This window comes from Cygnus olor, chromosome 4 (assembly GCF_009769625.2).
Source record: "Cygnus olor isolate bCygOlo1 chromosome 4, bCygOlo1.pri.v2, whole genome shotgun sequence".
NCBI classification, from domain to species: domain Eukaryota; kingdom Metazoa; phylum Chordata; class Aves; order Anseriformes; family Anatidae; genus Cygnus; species Cygnus olor.
Genome location: NC_049172.1, coordinates 49,708,381 through 49,733,741, shown reverse-complemented (window position 1 = coordinate 49,733,741; position 25,361 = coordinate 49,708,381). Strand labels below are relative to the sequence as shown.

Genomic DNA, 25,361 nt, shown 5'->3' with positions numbered 1-25,361 from the left:
TTAGTGTCCAGCTGTATACTCCAAAGAAATAGAGGGTGTGGCCTCCTTCCCTCCCCCCTTTTCAATTGGAAACTATAATTGATTTTCTAAACATAAAACACAAGTGCCAAAACTACGGTGAACGTCCAAGCTGGTTATAGTGTTTTATGGATTAAAGGTGGGATTTAAACACGGTGTATGAGTGACATAGTCAGCTCTCTTTGACCTCAGTTCTACAAAAATCCGTGGAAGTGTTAAATGAACCTTAGTTGCCATTTAAGTGCCAAGAGCAACGTGGTACAGCATTGTACCTTAATTCTTGGGTTTAGCCGTTAAGATGGGTAGTTTAGTCACTAGCGCTAGCTGGATTATAATCGCTCCTACCGTTTTAAAAATTTACTTTAAGGTTAAGAACCTTTTTTTTGTTCGCTTTCAGGCAGATAATTATTGTTTTTCAGGCTTTCAATCCTAATTGCTTAAAAAAGAAAAAATCTGCAACTGTTCTGTGGCTCATGTGCACATGTACAAAGCGTTTAATGTTGAATTTGCTATTGACTCCACAGATTCACGTTGCCTTGTTGGATATAGACATACCTGTATTTACTTTGCTCAGTATTTGGGGGTGAACATCTAGACTGCTTTTCTCAGTGTTTTTCGTTAAGTTTCAGTTTTGTGGGGAATATACGTTAGCTGCTGGGCTGATTGTTTTTGCTAATGGCGTTATACTGTGGGGAATGAGAACACCCGGAGTCGACATGACTTCAGCTGAGAGATGAGACTTTTATGCATGGTGGTTGTTAACTAAAGACCCAAACTGGGCACAAGAAAGCTGCTTTTCCATGTAGGCACACGCCGAGATTACTGCAGTGATGTCCTCTCCTGCATGCGTGTGCTGTGTTACAGGGTCAGTTTTTGGGAACTCAAGACCAATCTAAACATCTGTTCCTCAGACAGCTTGATTGAAGGCCAGAAAGGAGCCTGGTCATTCAAGGGTGCTTGAAATGAACCTTAATAGCTTCCAGGCCTAGAGAAATCTCTGTGCTGCTGCCAGAGTTATCTGCAAAGGAGGGGGAAGAGCAGGCCTCGACTTTTTTATGTGACTAAATTATCCACCATCTGTAGCAAAGCTGTTGCCACATGGCCGTGTCAGAAAATGGGAGGCCCTTAACTCACATAAGTTGGGTTGGGAATCACAGAGAAGGTGGAAGAAGTTTAAGAAAGACAGAACATGCAGACATACTGTGTTTTTTTTTGTTTTTTAAAAAAGGTTTATTTTCAATTTTGTGCACTCAAAAAAGCTGCAAGGAAGCAAGAGAATGTGAGCTATTCTAGAGACAGCACGGATGCGTTGCTTTTATTTAAATTGCCTTTGTTTAAACTTAAGAAATACTGTTGTGAGATTTGGAGTAAGGATCGTCTTTAGCATTTTATTGCTCAGAAATTATTGCCATATATGTTTTTAGCAGTTCTTTTTGAGATTTAAAAAAAAAAGTGCATTTCTTAAAATTGTAAAAAATGAGATTATTTTTACCCCGGTAGTATAACTGAAATGTGGTTTAAAAATGAACTTTCATTTTTCTGTGTTTTCTGCCACCTTTGCCCTGCTGTCCTCAGATGAAATTGTGCGTTTTCACAATGTATCTCATTCTCTGTTCCCTTGAGAAAAGGCTGTGTTTTCTGATGGTGATCCCTTCTGCAAAGAGTACACTTTTGTTTCTGTTTTGATAGTTTCACATCAGTTGGTTACTACTGAAAATGAAAAGTTCAGCATTTGATTGATAGCTTACTGTTTTATGGTGGTTCTTTAGTAATTTAAAAATATATTTCTGAGGCCATGAAAACCAATAACCCAGTGCAGCAGAGCAGACCAGGGTCTGTTTGGCTAGAAAAAAGCTTTATAGGAAAGGACTTGGTGTCCAGGTGGACTACAAATTGAGCAGGACTCAGCGCTCTGTGTGCAATAAACGTCAAAATGCAGTGAGCTGCACTAGCTATGAGGTCTGTGAAATCTAAGAAACGATAGTGACGTCTGGGCCGCTATCACAAAAGTATAAGTGGAAGAACTTTTTAACTGGGTGGGAGACGGAGCCCTGGCACAGGCAGCCCGGAGAGGCTGTGGAGTGTCCTCCTTGGAGATCTTCAGAAGCCGCCTGGACGTGGTCCTGGGCAGCCTGCTCTGGGTGGCCCTGCTGGAGCAGGGCTGGGACCAGGTGGCCTCCAGTGGGCCCTGCCAGCCTCAGCCATCCTGTGATCTGTCACGAGTGTACTTTTGAGGATCAGCTTGCTCTCAGATGTGTGGTTGTAAGTGCAGTTAGGATTTCGTACTAATGTAGTCATTAATCAATGCAGTCGTGTTACTTAGTCATAAGTCATAACTTTGAGTTCCTTAGCAATAGCTGTAGTTTCCTGATTTTGGTATGTGAATATTTTTAATGTCTCCTAGAAAATTAGGAGTTTGAGTTTTATTTGATGCTTCTCTACACTATTCTAAATTGCTAATTTTTAATTCTTGAATTTTGCTTCACGATACAATTATACAAAGTTTCATAGAAAGACCGGTGCTGTTGCTTGACATCTCCCCCCCTTCTCTGAGTTTTTATGCATTGCTATAATGATCACTGATGTAACGTTCTTACCTGGGAAATGGCCACTACGTCCAAATTATGGCAGATAAAATCATTTTGGTTTAAATCCTCACTGCTGCAGGGCATGAGAAATCTCTAGAGGTGAGCTGTTCTCCTTGCAAGATCTGTCTGACTTTTTCTGCAGAACTTTAAAGGTTCTGCTGCTCTCAAGGACTCGTGAAGAGACTTCATTTTATGGTAAATGTTGGCAAAGAAACATGAAGAAAAGCATGAAACACTTGGCTTTTGTCAGCTTAATAGTATCTAGATTGTTGCTGTAATTGCTACCTCAGAAAGCTTGGTTATGTTCTACCTTTCTTTAGGACTTGGTAAGGGTCTTCCAAACCACTGTTACTGCAACTATTTATATATTACGTGAAGTCTTAGTTAATTTTTATTGAAGTCTGGTTGTTAAATTCCATTTGGGTACTATATCTGGGTAGGATTTTCTTGGTAGAGAAAAGATCAAGCGTGCCTTTTCATGCTGTGCTAATGCAGAGCGTGAGTGGTGTTAGCTAACAACCGTTACTACTCTTTTTTTTTAAATTTCACTAAACTCTTAGAACTGTCCTTTTTATCAAGACAAAATATGAAAATAGATTCTGAATTAAAGGCTTGAAATTCTTGTATAGCCTGTAGTATCTAATTTTCTTACTAGCGTTGTGGCAGGGCAGCACAGGGCAGTAATCCCAGAGAGGAGCGGAGGACAGCATTGGCATTGTAGAGAAATTAATGTAAAAAGCCACCCAAAACACAGCATATTTTACTGTCCATTTCTTTGCACCTAGCGTTTCCTTTCTTGAAGCAGATACAAGGAAATAGATCAGTGGTACCAAAAATAGAATTTAATTTACTGAATTGGCTTGTAGTAGTCAAAAGGTAGGCTGGTAGGTGTTGAGCATTACACACACTAACCTGAAGACATTACTGAAGTTTACATAGGATTGTACTTTATTCAGATACGGGTTTAAGCTAACTTCTTGATAACTCCAGTATAAATTTAATGGGACACTGTTGCATTCTTCTTGCCTTCCATTTTTATCAAACAATCCCTCTTCCAAATGATATCATATACTAGACTTCTATGGTTAAGGTAAAGAGCTTTAGTATACCTTTAACATACGTTGCGGGTTTTGTTTAGAAACCCAGAAGCAACTTTAAGATGTATGTCATTTATTTCAAGAGCATGTGAGAATTTATTTTTAAATATATATGTATATATACTGTTTAGTGTTACTGTCCTGAAAAGACCATCTTCTTTTAATCAGCGATGAAGAACGATACAGATATAGAGACTACGCAGAAAGAGGCTATGACCGCCATAGAACAAGCAGAGAGAAAGATGACCGACATAGAGAGAGAAGACACAGAGAGAAAGAAGAGACTAGACACAAGTCATCTCGAAGGTTTGATTTTTAATAGGATACGAAAGACTTTTACCAGCTTAAAAAAATAAATTTTTAGAAGAACCCCAAACAAACTGGAGTTTCGTGGAAAGGCTGTAAACACTTAGATGTACTACTTGGAACAAGTCTGCCATATCAAATGTGGACAGACAAAAAGCGGTGTTGGCCTTGGGTAACTGCATATTGATTGATGTATGTGACAGTCTTAGCTAGTGATCAGAAGTGAATTTGGGGAAAGAAGGGTAAAGTGGTGGGTCAGAAAGAGGCAGAGTGAAGCTGACGTTCAGCAGCGTTCACACAAGAATTTAATGATTCTTACAAAGTAAGTAAAATAACCCTTATGTTCACTCTGCAGAAATGGTTCAACTTTTTCAGTTAGAAATAAAAGTTAATTCAGGGGAAGAGGATCAGTAAGAATGTTGAATCCTAAGGATGTTAGTAGTGATGTGACATTGCTAATAATACTGCTGTTAGAATACGGGTTACAAATGTGGAAAATTACTCAAAAATCCCAGTAAAAAATTGGGGATGTGTAGAGGTATGTACCATTACATGAAAAATTCAGTTTGATTCTGACATCCAGGTACTATATGGGACAGAACAGAAGCAGGTGCCTGTTTTCAAATACGAATGCAAAGGCAGGTTTTCTGTACTGTGTAATTATACGGGGCCTGAAGTTTCATGCAATTGCTTGAGGTATATTTTCCCTCTTTTTATTTAGTAACAGCAGACGTCGCCATGACAGTGAAGAAGGGGACAGCCACAGAAGGCACAAACACAAAAAATCTAAAAGAAGCAAAGAAGGAAAAGAAGCCAGCAGTGAACCTGCTCCTGAACAGGAAAACACTGAAGCTGCCCCTGTCGAATAGGCTTGTGTGATTTTTGCCTATTTGCATATATATTAGTGCCGGAAATAGATTACTATAAATCTTGTTATTTTTCTGGGTATTAAAATAATTTGCTCTTAATCTTGTTCTGTTAGTATGAAATCGAAGGTTACTTGGTTGTTTTTTTGAAAATAAAAGAATAAATTTTTCATGTTAAGATTCCTGGACTGACTTTGTCTTAAGAAACGTCGAGAAAATATCTTGCATCTAGAGGCTTATGCTCTTTCAACATATGTAGGGATTAAACTCTTTGTATTAAATTGTCTCCTTTTTCCATAAGCCAGTGGGAAGGTCATTCTTTTGCTGGCTTTAGAAGCAGTGTGCATTCACTTTATTATACACCAACATCTGGAACAGTGTGAGTTTAACATAGCTTTTGGAGATCATATTTGAAAAGGTCATCCTTTACTGCAGGGACAGGCAGAAATTGCAGACTCTTCAAGAACTTCATACTAAAGTGTAATGAAAAAATTAGGGGAGGGGGGAAAGGTGCTGACTGTTCTTAGTCCAGTGGAACACTGAGTGTGGTGATCATACACTTGGTAATTATGTCTGGTTTGTGTGGGTGCGTAAGAAAGACTTAAGCTGGATAATCATCCCTGCTGCTTTGCAGGGGCTTAAGAGAAAGTTCATTTTAGTCTTTGTTCTGGGGGACAGCTGTTACTAACACGATAAAGGTGAACGAACATAGCCTCCTCACATTGCTAGCTTTTGAGAAAAAATAAGACTGAAACAAGGGTAATTTGCAGAGAAAGGCGAAGAACTATTTTAAGAAAAAAGTAACAAGTCCGTCATCACTTTCAGATTTCCTCTTTCTAGCGCAGTGTTGTGAGATCGGCATGGCAGTCCTGCAGAAATTACACTGCCTCATCAGGGTGCTTGATGATATTAGTAGGGTGCAGTGTAGTTATTTGAAAATGATAATTCTATATGAATTTATTCATTCTATATTCTATATAAAAATCCTTGATTAAATAGTATTAGTCAGAAGCTAACAGGGAGACCAGTTTGTTTGGTTTTGGATGAAAATAATGTCTGTACAAATACACAGTTACAGTTATTTTTAATAATTTTAGAAATGTAGTTCACAGTTTTACAGACTAACAAACAGTACTTGAAAGTCTTGAAAATACCAGCTTCATGTTGACCATGAGAAAGTACACAGAATCAAAGTGCTATTCGTGTGTTGGATAAAAATCTTCACCTGATTTTTGCAATTGGAAAAACTGCAAGGAATTTTTCCATAAATTATTCGAGGATTTCTTTTTATAAATCAAAATAAAGTGAGTGAGCAGGAGTTGCTGCTCCCTAAATTCCATGATTATTACAATGCATTAAATATATATATAAAAAAAAAATAAAGCAAAACACAAAAAAATTGAGAACATGGGGAAGGAACGAAGTCTGTAGCTTAAATCACTCTGAAGTGATTCTCTGATGTCTCCTTGCTTTGCCTTAACTCGACTTTTCTTGACATGCAGGTTGAAATTTCCCAAACCTTTTCGTTATAAACACGCATTTGACCCCCCCAATAAGCAAACATGGCTGACATCTGGTTTTTTCTTTTCGTTTTTTTTTTTTTTTCTTTCTTAAATTTCTTGTATTCTCTGTGAAGACTCATTTTATAAAAAAGTGCCAGGCCAGGAAACAATTGTGAGAGTAATTTTTCCTTTCAGTTCTTTGAGCATCCTCGCCAAGCAGGCATGCATCATTCCTGATGTGTTCCTGCCATTGACAGCAAGGAGGATATCACCGCATCTGAAAAAAACAAAGGTAAATAGGAGAAAATTCAACAAGGTGACTTCTTATTTGCAAATGACAAAGCGTGCCCTTAAGTTGTGGGGAAGGGGTATAAGTGAGCATCGCTATTCCTTCTCGGCTCACCACAGTTCATAAACGAGGGAATAGAACAGGTGAAAATAGTTTGGCGTTCACGCTTTTCCCTGTGTTTTCCCTCCTTTTCTTTGTAACTATAATAAATTAGACGTATTTGAAGGAAAATAGGATATAGTTCTTTCAGATGTGAATGAGCTATATTCTAAACAAAATATTTTTAAGACTTGATACAGTTTCTTCATCCTGCATTTTACTCTCTTAAATTACATTGGTGTTTGCAGGGAAGTTGGGTTTGGGTTGTTTTTTGTTTGTTTGTTTTGTTTTGTTTCTTTTGAGCTGGGGACATAGGGAAGATTCCCTGTGCTGACATTCTTTTCACTAGCCCAGAAATAGTTCAAACTGACATATCTTTTTACTTACACTAGTGAGTGTTAGACATCTAAAAACATTCTACAATGAAAGTAAATCTGTTGAAGTTCAGGGCACTTGTGTCCTATTTACAGAGCTTAATTCTGTACTGCATTGAGCTCGCTATAAATTTTTAATGCACTAATATGAAGCATGCTTGTCTTCCTAATTATCTGTGATTCCTTTTTTCCCCACTTACAAGTGTGTTCAAGTAAGCTTTATTTTTTGTTTAAAAATATATCTAGATGAAAGCCTTACTTGATTGCTGCTACTTATTAGACAGTTATCATTACCTAATTCTTCCATCATTGTATGCTGGTGTTCCCCCAACAATGGATTTGATAAAGAATGGTTTGTTCCCAGTGTGTTCTTCATAGCCTCCTACGATGCTGAAGCCAAGACTTCCGGATGTGTTTCTTCGTAATATGATTTCTTTGCAGCTGTACAAATACCTGAAAGAAACTGTTCTAATTAAATGTCTTTTGGTTAACTTTGAATTTGGATGAATCATTAACGATGCATCTGCTGCTTAATATGCTCGTAGAGTGTTTCAGAGATATAAAATAACACCAAAGCCCCACAGTAATAAACACCTACAGTTTCCTTCTTTTTTTGTAATGCTGCTTTCTACAGCCAGTTATGCTAGAAGTAGAATTACTAGCTAATCTTGGTTTTAAAATATTTACATGAAAGTGACAAAGAAAAACACTTTAATGAGACTGCATTTAGTATTTGTAAGCTGTAGTTCCAGAAACTATATTTCATTTGCCTCAGACAATCCAGTGACTTGTTTTATCTTCTGGATAAGAGCCTTGTATGTGTTGTGTTTAATCGTGTCAAAAGTAGCCAGGCATCTAGGACTGTGGTGCATGTCAAATCTAAAACAAAAATTTCAAGGCCAATGCATTGCACCAGAATTACAGAAATCTCAGCGGTCACTCAAGCAAGAATACCCCTGGAAGTAGGAATCCTGAGCTTTTCTTGTCAAGTAGCATGGTAAGTTGCAGCATGGAAGATGAGAGAAGCCCGTGCGTTTCAGTCTGTGCTTTGGAGTGAGTCTGCTGTTGAGAGGATAGCTTGTCCTCACTCTAACAATTAGCAGTATTTTATGGTAAGTAAGGTGAAATCTGCCTCTCCTGCCTTTTGTCTTTTACATTTATGATATTGTAAATTATGTTAATTCAAAGCTTATCTGAAACAACAAATATGGGAAAGCGAGAGTAGTATCGTAATTAGACTCCTACACTTTGCATATGGCTCTGAGTACTTTGAACATCCGTTTATTTTTTTTCCGTAACCAACCAGAAAAAAAATATATAATTTCATTAGTTACAGAGCAACAGTATTTTCGGTCCTTACTACTTAACCACTACTTAACCCACTCATTGTTATCTGTTTGCCCAGGAATGACTGAAAAGCCTGAAAACCCTTTCACTGTTCCAAATCTGAAGTGTCGGGCTGGCCTTCAGCAAGCAACTGCTCTGAGCTCCGTTCAGGAACTCCTCAGGTTTCTGAGAAACAGCTGACCCTTCTTCTGGAGAAGGATTAATAACCTTATCTTAAAGACTAATGTGTCTAGCTTTTTTACATTTTGTCAAATAATACTTTTGCTCTGTTTCAGAGCAGAATTTTATAGTAATACTTGATTAGTCCCTCGGGACCTACAAATATTCACCTGCTGCCAGGATGGTAGGTATATAATATTTGAACAAGCACTCACTGGCTGCTAATGTAAGAAACAGGTGACGTTTGTTTCTTTCCTCAGCAGCCAGGCATTATTACTTTACCATCTGTGGACTTTTTAAATGTGCAAAATCACTTAAGACCTCTGTGTTTGATGGTACTTACCAAGGTCATGACCAAGCAATGCCAGGATTCAGCCGGTAGTGCTATTACCTAGTGTTGGTTTTGCAGGGCAGGGGGCTCTGCTGCCCCACATTATAAGAGGACGTTACCAAAATTGAAAGGTGATAAACTAAATTCTGATGCCATAGGAAGCAAATAGTCGAGCAGGTGAAGACATGAGAAGAAAACACAGTGAAGAGGAGGCTTACATGCATCCTGTACAACCTTCTGTAACTTCATTCGCTACATGGTCTCCATCAGTCTGGAAGGCATAAATGCATGCTTTTTTTCAAAGAACATGCTAGATTTAACTAAAATAGACATGGCTTACTAGCATTATCATTGTTCTGTTGTGTACCTAATTACCAAGCCCAAAAATACTTTTCTCTTAATATGATGGTTGTTTTTCAGTTGCCCATTGCCCTTGCACCGTAAGCTGAATCAGAAAGTGATGTTCTGATGTTACAGAACATAAAACTTTAATTTCTTTTAGGATGAATGGGGTACATCTTGCTCCAGTATCTTGATTAACCTTGGAATTAATTGCCAGTACAACACTGAGTGTTCCTCTGGTCATCTGGTGATGTTCCTACTTTGCAGCTCCGCAGGGACCTGCCGAAGTCAAACCAGGAAATTACTCCCACTCACCTGAAAACAGACCTGAAACCACCTTATCAGCATAGCTGTCATCAGCACAGCTGTTTTGTTCTGGGGATGGACCCCCGTGTCCTGACCCTGACCCCCTGTGCCACCCATTGCCTGACCGAAGGGGCTGGCTGTAGCTGCATTGACAGCAAGGACAGCAGAGACCAGGAAGCAGGAGGAAAGGTGCTTTCCCTAAGGGTTTACAACTTTGTCATCTTTGGATCCTAATACCTAAATTGGTAATTACATATTTTAAATTTAACTCCCCAAGTCTGTTTTGCCCACATCAGTAATTGGTGAGTGATTTCCCTGGCTTTATTTTGACCCACAAGTTCTTCCTCTCGTTCTTCCTATTTTCTCCCCAGTCAGCCAGGGGTGTTGGGCAGTGTGTCAGGACCAACCCATCACCTTGGGCATAGCTGGAGACTGACATGAGCTCATACATGAGCTACGCGTTAGTGCTGCTGGAAATGTGGAAGGGATGCTGGGAGCCAGGCATGTGCAATGCCAGGCTACGTATCAGGCTGTTCCTGCTTGCTCCAGTAGTTTGTATGCAAGCAGGGATGCCTGGTCTGCCCGAGCAAAGAGCAGCCAGAAGAGAGGTATTTCATTTGGCTCTTTACAGCTGTGTAGTAATCAAGACAAGCTCAGAAGTGCCACAGAGAGAAAATGAAACAGTACTTGCGTCATCCAAAGATGCTTAGTGTGCTTGAGTAGATTATTTTTCTGTGGTAATGAACCTCCTCAGTCTGTGTGTTTTGACCCAGATAACTGCCATAACGCACTACACTGTGAGTGGTCCAAAGCAAACCATCTTCTGTCTTGGAACAAAGCAGCTTGCGGCCTTCTGCCACTATCTGTAAGTATTCCAGCAGTCAGAAAGCCGAGGACGGGGAGTAATTTATGTGTGAACTTGTCACAGATTCAAGCCTTGAGGATAAGCAGTGTCTAGACACAGGGTCCTATCTGAAGGAATACTACAGCCGAGCAGCAATTACTGTTGCACAAGAAGTTTGAAATTGCCTATTTACAAGTAGTTAAATGCACAGTTCCTTCCTTCCCTTCATGAAGGGTAAGTAGCCTCACGCTCTGGGAGTCAAAGCCAACGTGACTTCAACAATAACAGGCTTCAAACCCGTGACACTTCCCCTCCTGCCCTGTTACAGTATCTGGCAGAGGACTGGAGAGATGTGTGAGAATTAGTCCCATCAGAACTGGGACAGAATAAATTTGGGGGAGTTTCCCTCCCAGTCCACGTTTTAGACCCAGTTCTACCCCTGGTCTGCAGAACGACTCCGGCCTACCCCTGTCTTTCTCATCTCACTTTGCAGATGAACAAAAGCACTCATGTGAAGTACTAATGTTTGTAAATGTTATGACAGGATGATCTATAAAGTATTTTTAAGTGCTAGCTGGGGGAAGGAAACATGAAGAGAGAGAAAGGCGAGTGGGAAACCAGGCTAGAGTAGAACATCACAGGGCTGGGGAAATGCTTTTCACCAGCTGCTACGCATTATTTTCTTTGTGCATGCTTAACAACATTTCCCTCCAACAATAAACGAGACCTGTCTTCCTCAACAACAAACAATTAAATTAGCTACCCTGAAATAATGCTCCAGGCTGGAATGCTTAAGTTTCTGCATCACTGTTTCCTACCGCCTCTCAGCCCGCAGCCCCCCTGCGCCTGTGCAGTCCAAGTTTTGACAGATGTACATGTGCATCTATTTTATAACCACCCTGCACTGGATTGTACTACAGAAAGAAGAGTTGTTTATGTACTATCAAACCATAGAAAACTAACCAGGGCCAATTGTAAGATCACCGAAATTCACGTGAGTTCCACAAACGTGAAATTGTGCAAGACAGCATTTCCAAGGCTTTGAGCTTTGGTACAAGGAGTCCCATAACCTGTCTAGATGATTCTGCTGCTACTGACTTGATTCAGAAATATAATTCCCTAAAACTGTGTGCCTCTTGTCTATGTCCATCTCTGTAATACGTGTTCAACCCCTGGGAAACAGGTTACTAGTACAGAACTAGGCATTTACAGTATGCCAGCCTCCAAAGTAAGGAAGCTACCTTTCTTTAATCACATAGAAAACAGACTAATATCAATAGCAGCCACTTCATCAGCTGTGGAAGGAGGTCTGTAGGTATCCTCTAGTGTTTAGCTTATCTCAGACAGCACATCTTATAGGACCATGCTTCACGAGATTTTCATCAAAACTCTGTTTTTGAACATGGAAGAAATCTTGCCTTTGCTACTTGTTCAGTTTTTCTTATGTAGGTGTGCCCAATCCATCTTCACAAGTACCTTACGTGACCCTATGTAGTGATAGCCTTTCCTACAGCCTGGCTGTATTGATTGTTCTTAGACTCAGGCACCTTGGAGCAGTCCCTCTGGAATTTGGGATGGTTTTACTGTCATCATCGTGGTTTTAATTAAGATAGGTGAATCATCAGCCTTCCTGCCCCACAGTTGCACACAAGGCAACCTTAACTGAAGCACCTTAACCTTTACCAAGACAGACCTGTCTGAAGTGTATGTGGACAGAGAATCACTTTCTATAGCAGCCTGGAAAAAAAACTGAGACTTCTGGAAATACCTTGAGATCTACTGGGCTGTGATCCTTGCCAAAAGCAAACTCAAGGACTGATAGGGAAAGGTTAAATGCTCAGACTGGGGGGAAATGAGTTAATATGACACACGTTCTAGTGAGGGAACTTGCTGAAGGACTTCCAGATGTCTGGTGTGGGCCCTGGAGGATCAGTACAAGAGTACGAGTGTAAGAGCATTCACGCTGGGGGAAGAATGAAGGCTCTGATTGTACGCAATGAGCAAATCCAAATCTGATCCTTGTGCCCTGTGTCAACCAACTAGCTACTACCAAGGATGAAGCACACCTTTGTCACTGTCACGTCTGATCAGTTTTGGTCCCTGTCTCAGTCTGGCGGTCGGACCCGCGTGCTGGCCTGGCATATTAATACCCTGCTTGGGCCTGGCAGAGAAGGGCCGCACTGTGCCTGGCGTCGCAGCTGGGGATACGATTACAATCAGCTTCCTGTTCTCAGACTTGCTGACATTGGGGCTAATTTTCCTTCAGACTGAGTGGGTGGGAATGGCTTCACACATGCAGGCGTGGAAGAGGGGGATATGGCGAGCTTAGATACTGCTTGTAAATGGGGAAAAAAATGCCACCCTTTTTCTGTCACACTTCAAAGCTGTACTGAGGGATGAGAAAACTGGGTGCAAGTCTGCAGCATTGTGGAGTTGTGTCATACATCTCAGTCACCTCACTGAGGAAATACGTCCTTTGGGTGGCTCTGGGTAGGAGGTGAAGATCAGGCAGCTCAGGTTGTCTGTACAGCAGAGCAAAGTTGTGGTTACACGAGGCATAGGCAGGGTGCAATTGCTTATGCCCATCTAGCAATGGGTGGTGACTGAAGGCAAGACTCAGCACTGCAGAATTCAGCATCCACGAGGCCTAGTCTGCTTGCTTCCTCTCTGCTGGGAACGTTACCCCTGCCTTCATGTTGTCACGCCCAGGAGCGCAAAAGCAGCAAGCAGGAATGGGGACCTCACTAGGCCTGCCTTTCTGAAGGGACACTAGGAAAGAGTTCACCATTGCCTGGGGTTGCAAGCTATGGGCCATTAGTTCACTGCTTTTTCACAGAAACAAAAACCTAGGCCTCTCCGTTGGAGGAAGAACCTCTCATCCGTGGTGGTCAGACACACAGCCATTCTGCTCTTGCAGCACTTGAGCACGTGTTACAGTTGTTAGCTCCAGGCCAGGCCCCAAAACACATTTGTGTGAGGCATGTTTGTCCATCACAGCAGACCTTGCTGCAAAGTGAAGAAGCTCAAAATGGCTCAGGCCAGAAGGAGGAAGAGCATCTAACCTGCTCTGCGAGTGCAGGGAACGAGGACATGTCCTGAATCTGTGCCTGTAAGCAAAAGCCCACCTATTTTGCAGACTGTTTTCTTCATGGAAGAAAAAGAGACTTTCTGAGACAATACTGGCTTTAGGAATACGGGTGAAAATAGCTAGTAGGCTGAATTCTTCTTTCATTGAGGCTGGGGAAGGCAGTTCCCCACTGGAGTGATGCTAGCTTTGTGTATCCACAGACTCAGAGCACATCCTCAGTTAACACCTCACAAAATGTCGCTGAAGCTGCAGGTATCTGCTGCGTGCACCAAGCGGGAGAGAAGTTCACCACATGTGATGTGGCTTTCATTATCCCTACTGAAACAACAACACAGCTGCTTCCTGGATGTGACAAATGTACTCCTTTCAGTCGGGGGTGGGGTGAAGAGAAGTGATTTGGAGATACTGGCCAACTGCACGCACTCTGTAACTTCTGGGTAAAGTCGAATAATTGAGCAGCATTTGGCGAGGGAGAATTAAGGGCTGTGCAGCTAGGGAGCAGCAGCAGGGGCAGCTCTGCCTTCTGCAGGGTGGTCGAGCCAAGGCCCCGGTTTAACAAGATCCTGTATCCATATAAGCTTTTCCTTTCACTCCCTATGTGCCAGATAAGTTTTCAGGACTGGAACAATTCAGGATACTTCCCTCCCTTGCAAGAGGATCTGCGTGTCTATTTTTCCATGTACACATACCCACTTACAAAAGGGAGGTATTTAGAGGAAAGACTGACAGAGCCTGGATTTAATTAAGACGTCAGTGCAATGAATCAAGCCAAAAGGGAGAAGGACTGCCAGAAAACATAAATCTTTCCTCCCACTCCCCTTCAGGGGGAGGACGGGGCTGCTGGACTTACCGGGGCAGCCCCAGCCACATCATCCAGGAAGGCGACCACTCGCTGCTCTCGGTGGCCTCGGGGGGCAGACGGCGGCTGCTCTCCTCCTGGCCATCACACGCCCTCATCTCCAGGGCTTTGAGCACCACTGAGGAGCTGGTGTTTTTCAGCAGGGCAACGGCATCCGTCCGGCTGACCCCCGTCAGGTCGATCCCGTTCACGTTCAGGAGGATGTCACCTGTGATGAAACGGGTGATTAAAAACACTCTGGAAATGTTTCCCCAGCAATAACAAGAAAAATCCAGAGCCAAGATCTTGCTGCCTGATGAGACTGTTGATGGCATAGTCGAATCCACTGACTGTAGGTGCTGTGACTGTCCTTGCAGGGGGACACCCCACTCTAAAGCCAGGGTGCTCTTGCTGCACCCCATCTGCATCCTCCTCAGACCTTGGACCATGCTCACTGGTCATCCCAGCATCTCCAAGTGAACATTAACCTCTCCTCATGGTCTGCTGTGATGAGGCAGGCAACAGTCTAAAGGCTGCTCAAAACCCTGGAGGCTTATGGCGCTGTTATAACATCACGTATTCATTTGTTTCTAATTTTATCAAATTAACCAGGCTGAATTTTCCATGCTGGGTGTCTGCCTCATGATGAATATATATATTTTTTTGGAAAATGCAACCCACCAAGAGGCAGTTATTTCTCAGCAGGAGGAGAGGGGAAAAGCTGCTGGTTTGCTCCTGTTGCCATGTCATACGTGTTTGGATTAGAAACTGTAGCTCCTGCGAGGGGGATATCCATATGCATGCTGCTGCAGGCTCCAGGGGCTGGGCCAGACTTTTTCTGCCCCAGTTTCAACTGCCTCAGTGCTTTAAGGAGCAGGGCAAAAACACCTTTTATGCACTCAGGAAGTTGCTCCAGCTTCTGGTCAGTGACTTGGGTGAAGCTGAGTGCAAGCTCTTGGAGACATAGCTTCCGAGAACAGTGGGATCTTTCACCATTCCCGTGCTCTCTACCAGTTCCTGAAAAAATGCTGATAAAATGTGCTCCTCATCTTACTTCAGTGACTTATTCACATGGAGGAGGAGAAGCTATCAGTGTCTCCACATGCTGTGTTACATCAAGAGCCAAATGAAGGTATGAAGACAATGTTTCTAGACATGATGTTGAGCCACAAGGCATTAACATTGCTTCATGTGTGACGGGAATTCTGCTCCTTTATATCTTTTAAAACCCATAAACGATACGGCAACAAGCTCAAAAATTTACACAAAACAAAACAAAACAAAAACAACACCAAAACCACAACACTATGAAAGTTGCATAACAAAGATTTCAGTAGTTAGGAGATGGTGGTGCAAGCCCATTTTCCTGTGAAAAATGATTTTGTTTCCTACCACAATATGTTTATATTCCCTTCACAGAGATGGTTACCGCTGTGTATAATACCTTGTCCAGTAGCTAACTTGAGACCCTCTAATCTGTCATCTCCTAAGAGAAATCTCTGGGACAGCTGAAGGTGTCAGGGTGTGATGCTACTGTACTACCACCCTGTTTTTCAAAGCAAGCCTTTGAATTAAAGCAGGCTTTTACCTGTTTTTATCCTGCTGTCTCTGCTGATAACTCCTCCCGGTTCAACGCTTATCACATAGATAGGCAAATCCCATTCCCGGTTGGTTGCTCCGCCTGCTACTGTCATTCCCAGCGACTCTGTGTGATCCTTCCGGACAGCCACCACCTTCTCATGGCAGGTGACGGCATGAAGGGTGCTCTGTGATGGATGGGGAAAACAAAACAAACACACGCAGTGGGCATGGGGACCTCCCTGACAGCTTAGGCATTTTCTACTGAAGCAAATATTCATCGGGAAGGACTGAGGGAACACCAAAGCACTTTGCAACTGCCTGCCATATCAGTCTGGGTGGCTGGCATAACTTTCCCAGGGCTTAGGCTCTGTGGAGTCAGAGGTGTAGCCAAAATAACCCGTACCTTAGTCAGGCACAGTTCCTATTGAACTCAGAAGCAGTTTAGCAATGAGACCAAGAGAAGTAGGAGTAGGTCTTTGAAATGTAGATAAAGAATACAACTTTCCAAAAGGAAAAAAAGAAGAAAAAAAAGTTCTTGATACTAAGATCACCAGTATATGTCACCATCATATCTTTAACTATCAGTTTATCATCTTTATCTTCCTGCTTGCAATCTGAACATCACCTGTATAGTTATGAGAAACGGTACACCTGGGTTAAAGCAATAAAGATCTCGGGACAGATGAGAAGACAGTCTTCATCTACTCTTCCAAATTTCTATGTTTCTGTTTAAGGGGTATGTTGGCTAGAACATGGTAGAAGTATATGTATTTCAGTGAGAAAGACGTTTACAGAGTGAAGACACACAGCTTCCACGGTGCTCTTCCTAGTCCTTGTGCTTCAAAGGTCACTCCATGAGAGCCACCTCTGCTGTCTGAGGGCAGTCATCCTCTTGCTCCTGTCTCCAAATGGCGAGTGGTGTTACACACACACCACTGGCCACGCGAGCTAGTCTCTGAGCAAGGGTGAAACAAACTCACGGGTAACCTTGCGATGCACAGGGAACACAGCTTCAGCACAGCCTGTGGACTGAATGGTACCTTTATAACACATCCATTTCTAGCAGAAGAGCTACACAAAATCTGGATTTAAATGTTAATTGCTTTGGCTTGTTTAGGCATTTCATAAGCTGTGCTCCTGGGACCAGCTCCTGAAGATCCTAGACCCTCTTGCAGAAACCCTCTTGGAGCTAGAATAGACATGCTGCTAAATACATTTCGAATGTAACCCCCTGCCCCCCTCTCATTCACAAGCGTGACCTCACATTTACAGTATGCAAAAAGAACCTATAAATCTCATTTAAAGGCACATTAATCTCTTCTAAGCAATCTGAGATCCCACAAAGACATTCTACCTCGGTTCCTGGGCCAGCAGTGCAGAAAGAGGAGCAAGAAAGCCCACGGCTTCTCCCACTGTGACTACGGGGAAGGAAGGAAGACAGCACTAAGAGGTTTTTATGGGAATAGGAAGGAAGAAAAGAACAGTGTCAATGGGAATTATGTGGTGTGGGGACGGATACATGGAGGGCTTCTTTATACGTAGTACCGGAACAGCTTAATTTTCAGGGAAGCCACAGAGCTTCAGGAACAAAAAGGCAAAGAATTCCATGAAAAAAGATCTTGTCTTAGTCAGTGGGACAAAAAGCAAACTGATACAGTTGTCTGGACATACCACCTGCAGAGCACTGGCACTGTGTCAGAGTAATTGGGTTTATGGCTTGCAACCGAACCTAAACATTTCTGAAGGCTTTACAACATTCTCTTTTAGAGAACTTAAGTGTCCTAGTTCAGGTCATCTTAATCCTTCAGAAGATCACATTCATCTTCAAGGCTTACAGGTTTTAAACTTGGTAGCTCTAACTTTGTGCAAACTAAAAGTAACGTTTCATCCGTGTTTGTGCAAAACATTGTCCGTTTTCCTCTAGAAAAGGAATGCCTTTCCACCAAGAAGCAGGCACTTTCTGCAGCATGTGGGATAGGGGCACTACTAATTTTCACAAATATGTGGGTATGAAATTTTGTAAGAAAATATGAAGTTGTAAGTAAGCTTGCAACCCTGAGCATTCAGAGCAATCATGTTACTTTTACTATGTCCATCATGTCTCTGACCCCCAAAACACTGGCTGATAAATCAGCTAAGGCTCTGTTGTGCAGAGACAAGCAGCTTTCAAAGTGGTGCTGACAAATTTTCCTGTTATATTTCAGTGAAAAATTATATAAGTACATGTAGTTGTATGCTGAAACATGCAAGATCAGTTTTCCTTTGAAGTGACTCTTCTGCATGTCATTTTTTACATGACTGCAGATAGAAAGGAGTTAGGGCAACTTGGCTGAGACGAAGGCCATGATGAAAGTAAAGTAAAGCCTTTTTCAGTAAACACACGTAGAGCTCTCTTGGAGGTACCGCTGATAATGAGTAAGCCAGTTAAAAGGCAGTGTTTATCAGTGACTGCATTTCAGTGCATTCTCTCCCAAACAATTGTCCTCCTCTGTCATTCTGAAATGAACTCAGAGGTCAGAAGAAAAACATAACAGTTCATCTTCTCCTTTTCACATTTTCTTTTTTTGGGGGGGTATGTTTACTGTAAAATAAACATTTACGGCAGATTATCACAACATCAAAGCCACGATGTGTGCCTTGCAGGCAAAGGATGTGGCTGCGTCTGTTTGGAAGATGCATTTCACCTGAAGGCTAACCTGCCTGGATGGTCACAGAACATCGTCTGCTCAAGCAACAGCGCAATGGACTCATTTAAATGCTTGGCAATTTGTCAAAAAGGAGCAAGAAAACAGCTCCAATTAAAAATAAGTGTTAGTTAATTAATGGCAAAACTCCCACTGACTTCAAAGAAATCAAATCTGGCCAATTTCTGCATTACAGCCCTGCTCAACAACCTCTGCTACACAAGCAAGCGTTTCTGATATTTTTTTTTCTGAATCTGGGCAGCAGCCACAACAATTTGGGCTGGACGTCCCGTATCCCTGCACACCAGAGAACAGCTTAACGAGACCCCGTATGGGAGCAGTCTCCCAGCACGCCATACAGCCCCCATCACTGCCACTACATAAGGACGTGGCCATTACAAACTGTCCTCCTCTCCCTGCTCTTGGCTGTGTGGCCCATTGCCATTGGCATTGGCCTGAAAGGGAGCCGCCTTCTCGCTCCTTCCAGATGGAGGCAGGTTGTGGGGAGGGCAACGGCTTGGCCAAAAGCGATTCCTGAGCCATCGTCTGAACAAAGCGGCTGCTGGAAGTTTGTTCTTGGCACCGAAGGCAGCTATGGCTTGTGAGCAGCTTGCAGCCCATGTTTGTGCACAGGAGAGCTGCTTCCCTCAAGAGAGGATTCCTGACCTGCTAATATCACCTAAGGGTCAGGGGCGGGGGGAAACACAATTAAAATTACTCAGAATCCGAGTAAGTTAGCAATCTGTCTATCAACCACACGTAATAAAGCTATCCCGCTGATGGCAGCAGGCAGCAGATTCACCAAACCACACACACATAGCAAACTCCCCTGACTGTAGTGAGCGCTACCTTGTGTTTGAGCAAGAGCACGTGCTGTGTTAGGACACTGTGCAGACCCTAGGCCTGCAAGCATTACTCCTGCTCTAATGCCTATTAAAAACAAAAATAACATTTTAAGTCTGCCAAAGCTTGGAGTTTAAAAATCTTGAATTGCAAATGATGTTCAGTTAAACCTTCAGCAAAAAAAAAGCTGGAGATATTCAAACTGACATGCTTGTACCCTATAAAAGGGCAAATAACACTCCAGTAGCTATTGCATCAGCCCAAAATGCTACAGGGCCTGAAGCAAAACATGACCACTGGCTGTACTGATCTACTGATCTATTGCCAGAGCATCTTCTCTGATATAAGCTCTCCAGTACCCACACACAGACCTAAAGCGAGATGGTAACAGCTCAGTTTTCTTTTCTGTCTCTGATCTTCCCTGGAAAGTGCCCAAATTGTGGCACTGGGCAGAAACCCACAGCAGGTTGCCTGCTTACTTGCTTATGGAGTGTGTATGTCTTGTGGCAAACTGGAAATCCCCCTAAAAGCCACAACCTTTTCTTCAAAAGATGATTCATTAGCCTCAGGGGGACAGTTGCAAGGTCAACAGTGGCCTTTCAATCTCACCGATCCCCCAAATAACACTGAATTTACCAATTTTCATCCAATACCTCTTGGTACAGGAAGAGAAAATGGGGATCTGGGGCAGTGTATGGAAAACAAGCCATGTTGCCAAATAATCACACGTGGTATCAATTAATCAGATCTCTGTGGTGGAGCTAGCAGGTGCTCCAAGCATCACGAGACATCATATAGCAGCATCATGAGCTAATTGCTGTCCTACACATATCTCCCTAAGGAAATCATTACTTCATTAGGAAGTAATGTTTTGCAGATGCGTGATTAGTTGGGCACTATTTGCTACTGGCTAGTAGCTACCCAGCACCAGCTCTGCTCCATGGTTTAACCCCTGTTAATCCTTACCAAGGGCTGGGATTGTTTTTCCATGAAGTCTCAAAACTAACAATAAAGATACACTGATATATATATATATATATATTACACATAAAAACCACCAAATAAGTATAGTTAAAACAAACAAATAAACAAACAACAGAGAGAAAGCAAAAGGAAACCTGCAGAGAATGGGCGTCTTTAAGCTTTTGTGAAATGCAGAGCGAGGTTTTTCTCCTGGCTGACAGCTGCACGCCCAGTCTGACAGCTGGTTCAGTCCAAAAGTCTCTTTAAGGACACTTCTGGCTGCCCATCAGGCAGGATGGATTTAATCCAGCCCTGGCTGTCTTCCTTGCTCATGCCCCCCTTGGTATGGACCAGCTCATGAGGGTTTTGCATAATGGCGACACTCAGAGAGATTAACGTAAATTAACCAGGCATATGACTGAAATTTAGTGAAATAAAGAAACTCAGCTCCTGCAGGGATATTCTTATATGTGGTAAAAATATGGTTAATCTGCTGTGATTACCCGTGGTGTTAAATAAAAGCCACTTTCATTCATCACGAGCACCTCCATGCAACAGCTTAATCTGGTTGAAGTGGCAGTAGTCCTACTTAAAATTATGAGTGTAGTTGATTCAGATTCACTTTTCTCAATGCAGACAAGTTTTTAAAACACAGAAGAAAGCTCCTAAATCCCCTCTGTCCCAGGCTGACATTTCCTGGACCAGGACCACACTCTTCTGTCCCTGTCCTCCTCAGCCCAAGGACAAGACCTGGATCCCCAGGTGCTCGCAGTGGAGGTCACTCCTGCTGTTTTTCTGCTGTAAAGATGATGTCCCCTGGGGCCATACAGCAGTGGCACAGTCAAGCACAAGCCTCCCAAACCAGCATGTTTGGTGACCAAACCCACCAGAAACTTGCTGCGCTTGCCATGGCCAGAGAGAGGACCTCCCAGCTGCAGCTTTAGAGCTGGGTCATAGCACGGGTATCTTCAGAAGTAAGCAACAGACTAATAATAACTGTAACTTTCAAGAAGCTTATAGGAATCTCAGATTGATCTATGAAAGCTTTTAGCCTGCAGGCTTTGCTCCAGATGGAGAAACCTCAGACAAACCTGTTATTTTCATTGGAGTGCATCTCCATGCAGTGACAAGATCCAGAAACACCACTGCAGGTCTCCAAAACACCAGCAGCCCACCAGGTCCCCCTTTCCCATGGACAGAAGGACGGATGTGCCCTCACCTTGCAGGGGTTGTTCCTCTCAGCAGGACAGGGCTGGGGGCTGCTGCCGTAACTCCAGCCCGTCTCCTGCAGGATGTCCGGGGGCTGCTGCCGGGTCTGCCGCGACACCACGAAGTGAACCTGCTTCTCGCTGGCCTGCGGGAGGAGGTACAAGGTGAATCCCAATTCCACTGCTCTGCCACAATAATCCCGGGTAAATCAACCAGGGATGGCTCACAAAACACAGATCCCATTTAAGCTTGGTTGGGATTTCCCTCTCACATGGTCGCAGTGACATAAAGCAGTAGCATCAGTTCAGGTTAATAAAATCCATAAAAATTTACTGCCAGCTACTTAAAACTTGAAAATCTGGTGTTAACTCTGAAAATTCCTGTCTGCTCCAAATCTGGCTGCAGCTAGTGATCCCACCCATGGTGGTGGGGTCACTGAGCAGTCCTTGTGCTCACCTGTGTGCACCAACACAGAGCAGCAACCTGCCTGCCACAGGAGAGAAACAGACACCGGGAGCTGCTGCTCCCTGAAGCTAGTGCTATAACGAGGGATGGGCTCCAGCTTCAGCTGGTGAAAGTGGGGTATAAATGATGCAGCTGAGCCCACCTGCCTGCAACAAGCATGACAGATGTAAGGCAGCTTAAAGAAAGGGATATGGCACCATTTGGAGAGGTAAAAATCCCACTGTGCCAGAGCACAGAGAGAGAGAGTGAGCAGAAACAAACAAGCCTGCAGAGTAATGGAATTTGGGGTGGGACAGTAGCCAAAACTCTCACTTTAGGAACAGCAACTGCAAAAAAAATTAACCCGAAATCAGAGCTCAAAATACTTCCGCACAACAGAGTCACAGTACTTGCATGTCTAGGAGATGCTGCAAAGCCTCCAGTGAGTTGTTTGCTTGTTGCTTTCAGGTGCTCTGTGTATGCCTATGTCAGCCTTGTTAATTCTGTGTACAGGTGATTTTCTGTTATTGAACCAGCACTTGTGAGGTCATCTGTGTCACTAGAAGGCTTAACTCTCCCCTCAGAGAGGTGCACATAAATCTATTCAAGACAACAGTGGTGCAGCAACCAAGCTGAGAGGGAGTGGAATTCAGTGTGGTAAATCAGGTATCTGTCATAAGGGCAAACCAACAGACCGAGCTGAAGGCCCCAAAGCTATAGGAGCATACCCAGAAGATAAAAAATTCATCCTCTCATCTTCCTCTATCCAGGCTAGGGACCACAGTGCTGTGGCAGGTAGGAGGGGCTCTTAAAAACTGGTCTCTAGAGGGACTCCTGTCTGCTTGCTTGCAGTTCATTTCCAAGGAACAGCTCAGTATCTAACGTGGAGACCTCTGCAAACATCTCCAGAGCCCCTGGGGCATCAGACCCCTAGAGATGCTTGCTAGAGCTGTTCCCCTGCTTGCTGGGGAGAAGCTCCAAGGAAAGCTGGCATTGAACAAGCAGCTGGAAACCAAGCCCAGCTCCAGTTACGCTATTGAAATCAAATCTCCCACAGACAATTAACAGAAGCTAGAGGAGGCCCCTGGGATTTTCATTTTTATAGTTCAGTTTGCCTTTTCTGAGGCTGTATTCAGTAGTACAAGCTGAGAATTATTAAAAGCGCTTTTGAAAATGTCACTACAGTTTAAAAAGAAAAAAAAAAAAACTACCTCTCCCAATCCTCCAACTTCAAGCCTGAAGTTTGCGTGTTCAGCCCATGCTATTTGCCAGAAAAACAGTATCTCATATTTATTTGTTACCTTACCAGTACTTTGGGGCAAAATAGGTTTTTCCACCAGCAAATAAAATCTCCACAGCTTCATCATTTAGTACATGAGCACATATCAAAAAATAACTTGCTAGGTATTTTTACCAGGTTTATTATTACATAACATCAAATCCTGAACTCTGAGACCAGTATTCTTGGGTACTCATCCGGTACCCAAAAGTTGACTGATGTATCTTGGGAGAAATGAAACCACCCTAGCTCCTAGTTTGTAGGATGGCTGAAATACAACTGAACAATACAAGACTAAACCTCCTAAGGGCATATGACCCCCATGAAAATACAGTTTTCTTTAAAACAAACAACTTCAACTTACGCAACTTCTGTTTAAAACTCATCTGCTGCCACATGGTTAGTCTCAAAATTGGTTATTTAGAGGGAGGTTGTAAATGTGATTAATTCCCTGTAGACCGACTAGCAAAAGTTCAGCACAGTCTCTATTGCAATGTCACATTTGTCTCCAGGTCAGTCAAGTTGAGTAATTTCTCAGAAGTCCGGAGTGTTTTAAAAAGTTATCCAAACAAGACCACTAGCTTTTGTATTTACATACTTCCATATACAAACCCATTAACATTTCTACTGATCGGGATATTAATTGCTGCTTCATCCTGATCTCTCTCCCTCCTTTTACTGCTTGTTTTTTTTCCCCCCACAATTCCATCTCTGCTCTTTATGCTGAAGCAAGAATTAAAGAAATAAGGTTTGTTTTGATCCCATATACAGGTAATAGCAGAAGCAGCCCACTAGAATTAAAATTCATGTTACGGCCAAAACAAATCAAGTTCAAAGTGGGGAATGCTCTGCAAAGCTTTGGCTTGGAAACCTCCAGAGTTCTCTTTTGCACCAGCCTGATTCTGCTTCTGCTTTTGGGAGCTCTTTCCCTGGTTTAGGTAATGCAGCCTGAGAAGATCTCCAGTTACCTGCACTGTGACCTCCCCTGGAGATGCATATATCCAAGCACAACAGTGGCCGGCAGGGCCACTGGCATGGAGAGGCTGCACAGAAACACCTTTAGATTAAAAATGCTGCATCTGACACAAGGCTATGACTAAAGATGATGCAGCAAATGGGAAGTAGCGAGCTCCCCGGCGTCACGATGTGTGCACGCTCCCAATTAGCACTTACACGTTTTCTTCATTTCGGTTCTTGTGACTGAGCATATAAACACCCAGACACCTAAACTCCTGATTATCAGCTGTTTTGCCTATGCTAATGTATAATTGCTACAGGCCTGAACAATCAGATTTTTCTCAATTAATCACTATTTAGAAGTCAAAACTAATCAGAGTCTGCAGAAATCTGATGTTCTCTCAGCTACGCTCGGCATAATAAGCCACCACCACCTTTTATCATATCAGAGAAGGTTCATTCTGCTTTTAAGGAAACTGATTTCATATTTGAAGCTTCCAGCACTGTTAATTTGAAGATCTTAATGTGCTGTGAATGACACACACTGAGATCTCCACAGACAGGGTACTGTCAAGAAATGAGAGGACAAAAAAAAACATGTCGTGTAAGAAGCAAATGCAAAACATTTGTGGCCTCAGTGTAACGGCTTTTCTCTGGCATAACATGGAAACAGGAAAGGCAAATGATAATTGATGAAAAAACATGACAAAAAAGACACAGGTTCTGGGAATTTTGCATTAGACAAAAGTGATTCATAGAGCTCACATCAGTGCAATGTAATCCTTGCTGTTTGGAAACCTGAGGCTCCCCTTTGATGGGCATGCTGTTTAAATTCCCAGAGACTGGTGTGCATTTCAAGCATTATTATAAATAACATCCACTCTTTGGAACCCAATAAGAGCTTTAGTAGTGTTTTCAAACACTTGTGTGTGAATGGTCTCATTAAGTCATTCTTTCCATTTCATGTCTACGCTGCATGTGTTTTTTGCTTATGAAGCACTGTTGCC

At 42.7% G+C, this 25,361-nt stretch overlaps 2 protein-coding genes across 16 annotated transcripts in view; one reads left to right on the top strand and one right to left on the bottom strand.

The window, feature by feature from the left end:
- Window positions 1–5,049, top strand: part of FIP1L1 (factor interacting with PAPOLA and CPSF1) — a 45,266-nt gene extending 40,217 nt beyond the window's left edge. For all 9 annotated transcript variants that reach the window (XM_040555838.1, XM_040555831.1, XM_040555839.1 and 6 more), the window contains 2 exons: window positions 3,872–4,009; window positions 4,731–5,049. In XM_040555838.1, coding sequence (XP_040411772.1) covers window positions 3,872–4,009; window positions 4,731–4,878 — 286 coding nt within the window. In that variant the 3' untranslated portion in view covers window positions 4,879–5,049. The remainder of the gene's footprint in view (window positions 1–3,871; window positions 4,010–4,730) is intronic.
- A 120-nt stretch (window positions 5,050–5,169) lies between these two features.
- Window positions 5,170–25,361, bottom strand: part of LNX1 (ligand of numb-protein X 1) — a 78,008-nt gene continuing 57,816 nt past the window's right edge. For all 7 annotated transcript variants that reach the window (XM_040555823.1, XM_040555825.1, XM_040555822.1 and 4 more), the window contains 5 exons: window positions 21,685–21,819; window positions 15,983–16,160; window positions 14,407–14,623; window positions 7,434–7,592; window positions 5,170–6,654 (listed from right to left, as the gene is read on the bottom strand). In XM_040555823.1, the coding sequence (XP_040411757.1) occupies window positions 6,519–6,654; window positions 7,434–7,592; window positions 14,407–14,623; window positions 15,983–16,160; window positions 21,685–21,819 (825 nt within the window). In that variant the 3' untranslated portion in view covers window positions 5,170–6,518. The remainder of the gene's footprint in view (window positions 6,655–7,433; window positions 7,593–14,406; window positions 14,624–15,982; window positions 16,161–21,684; window positions 21,820–25,361) is intronic.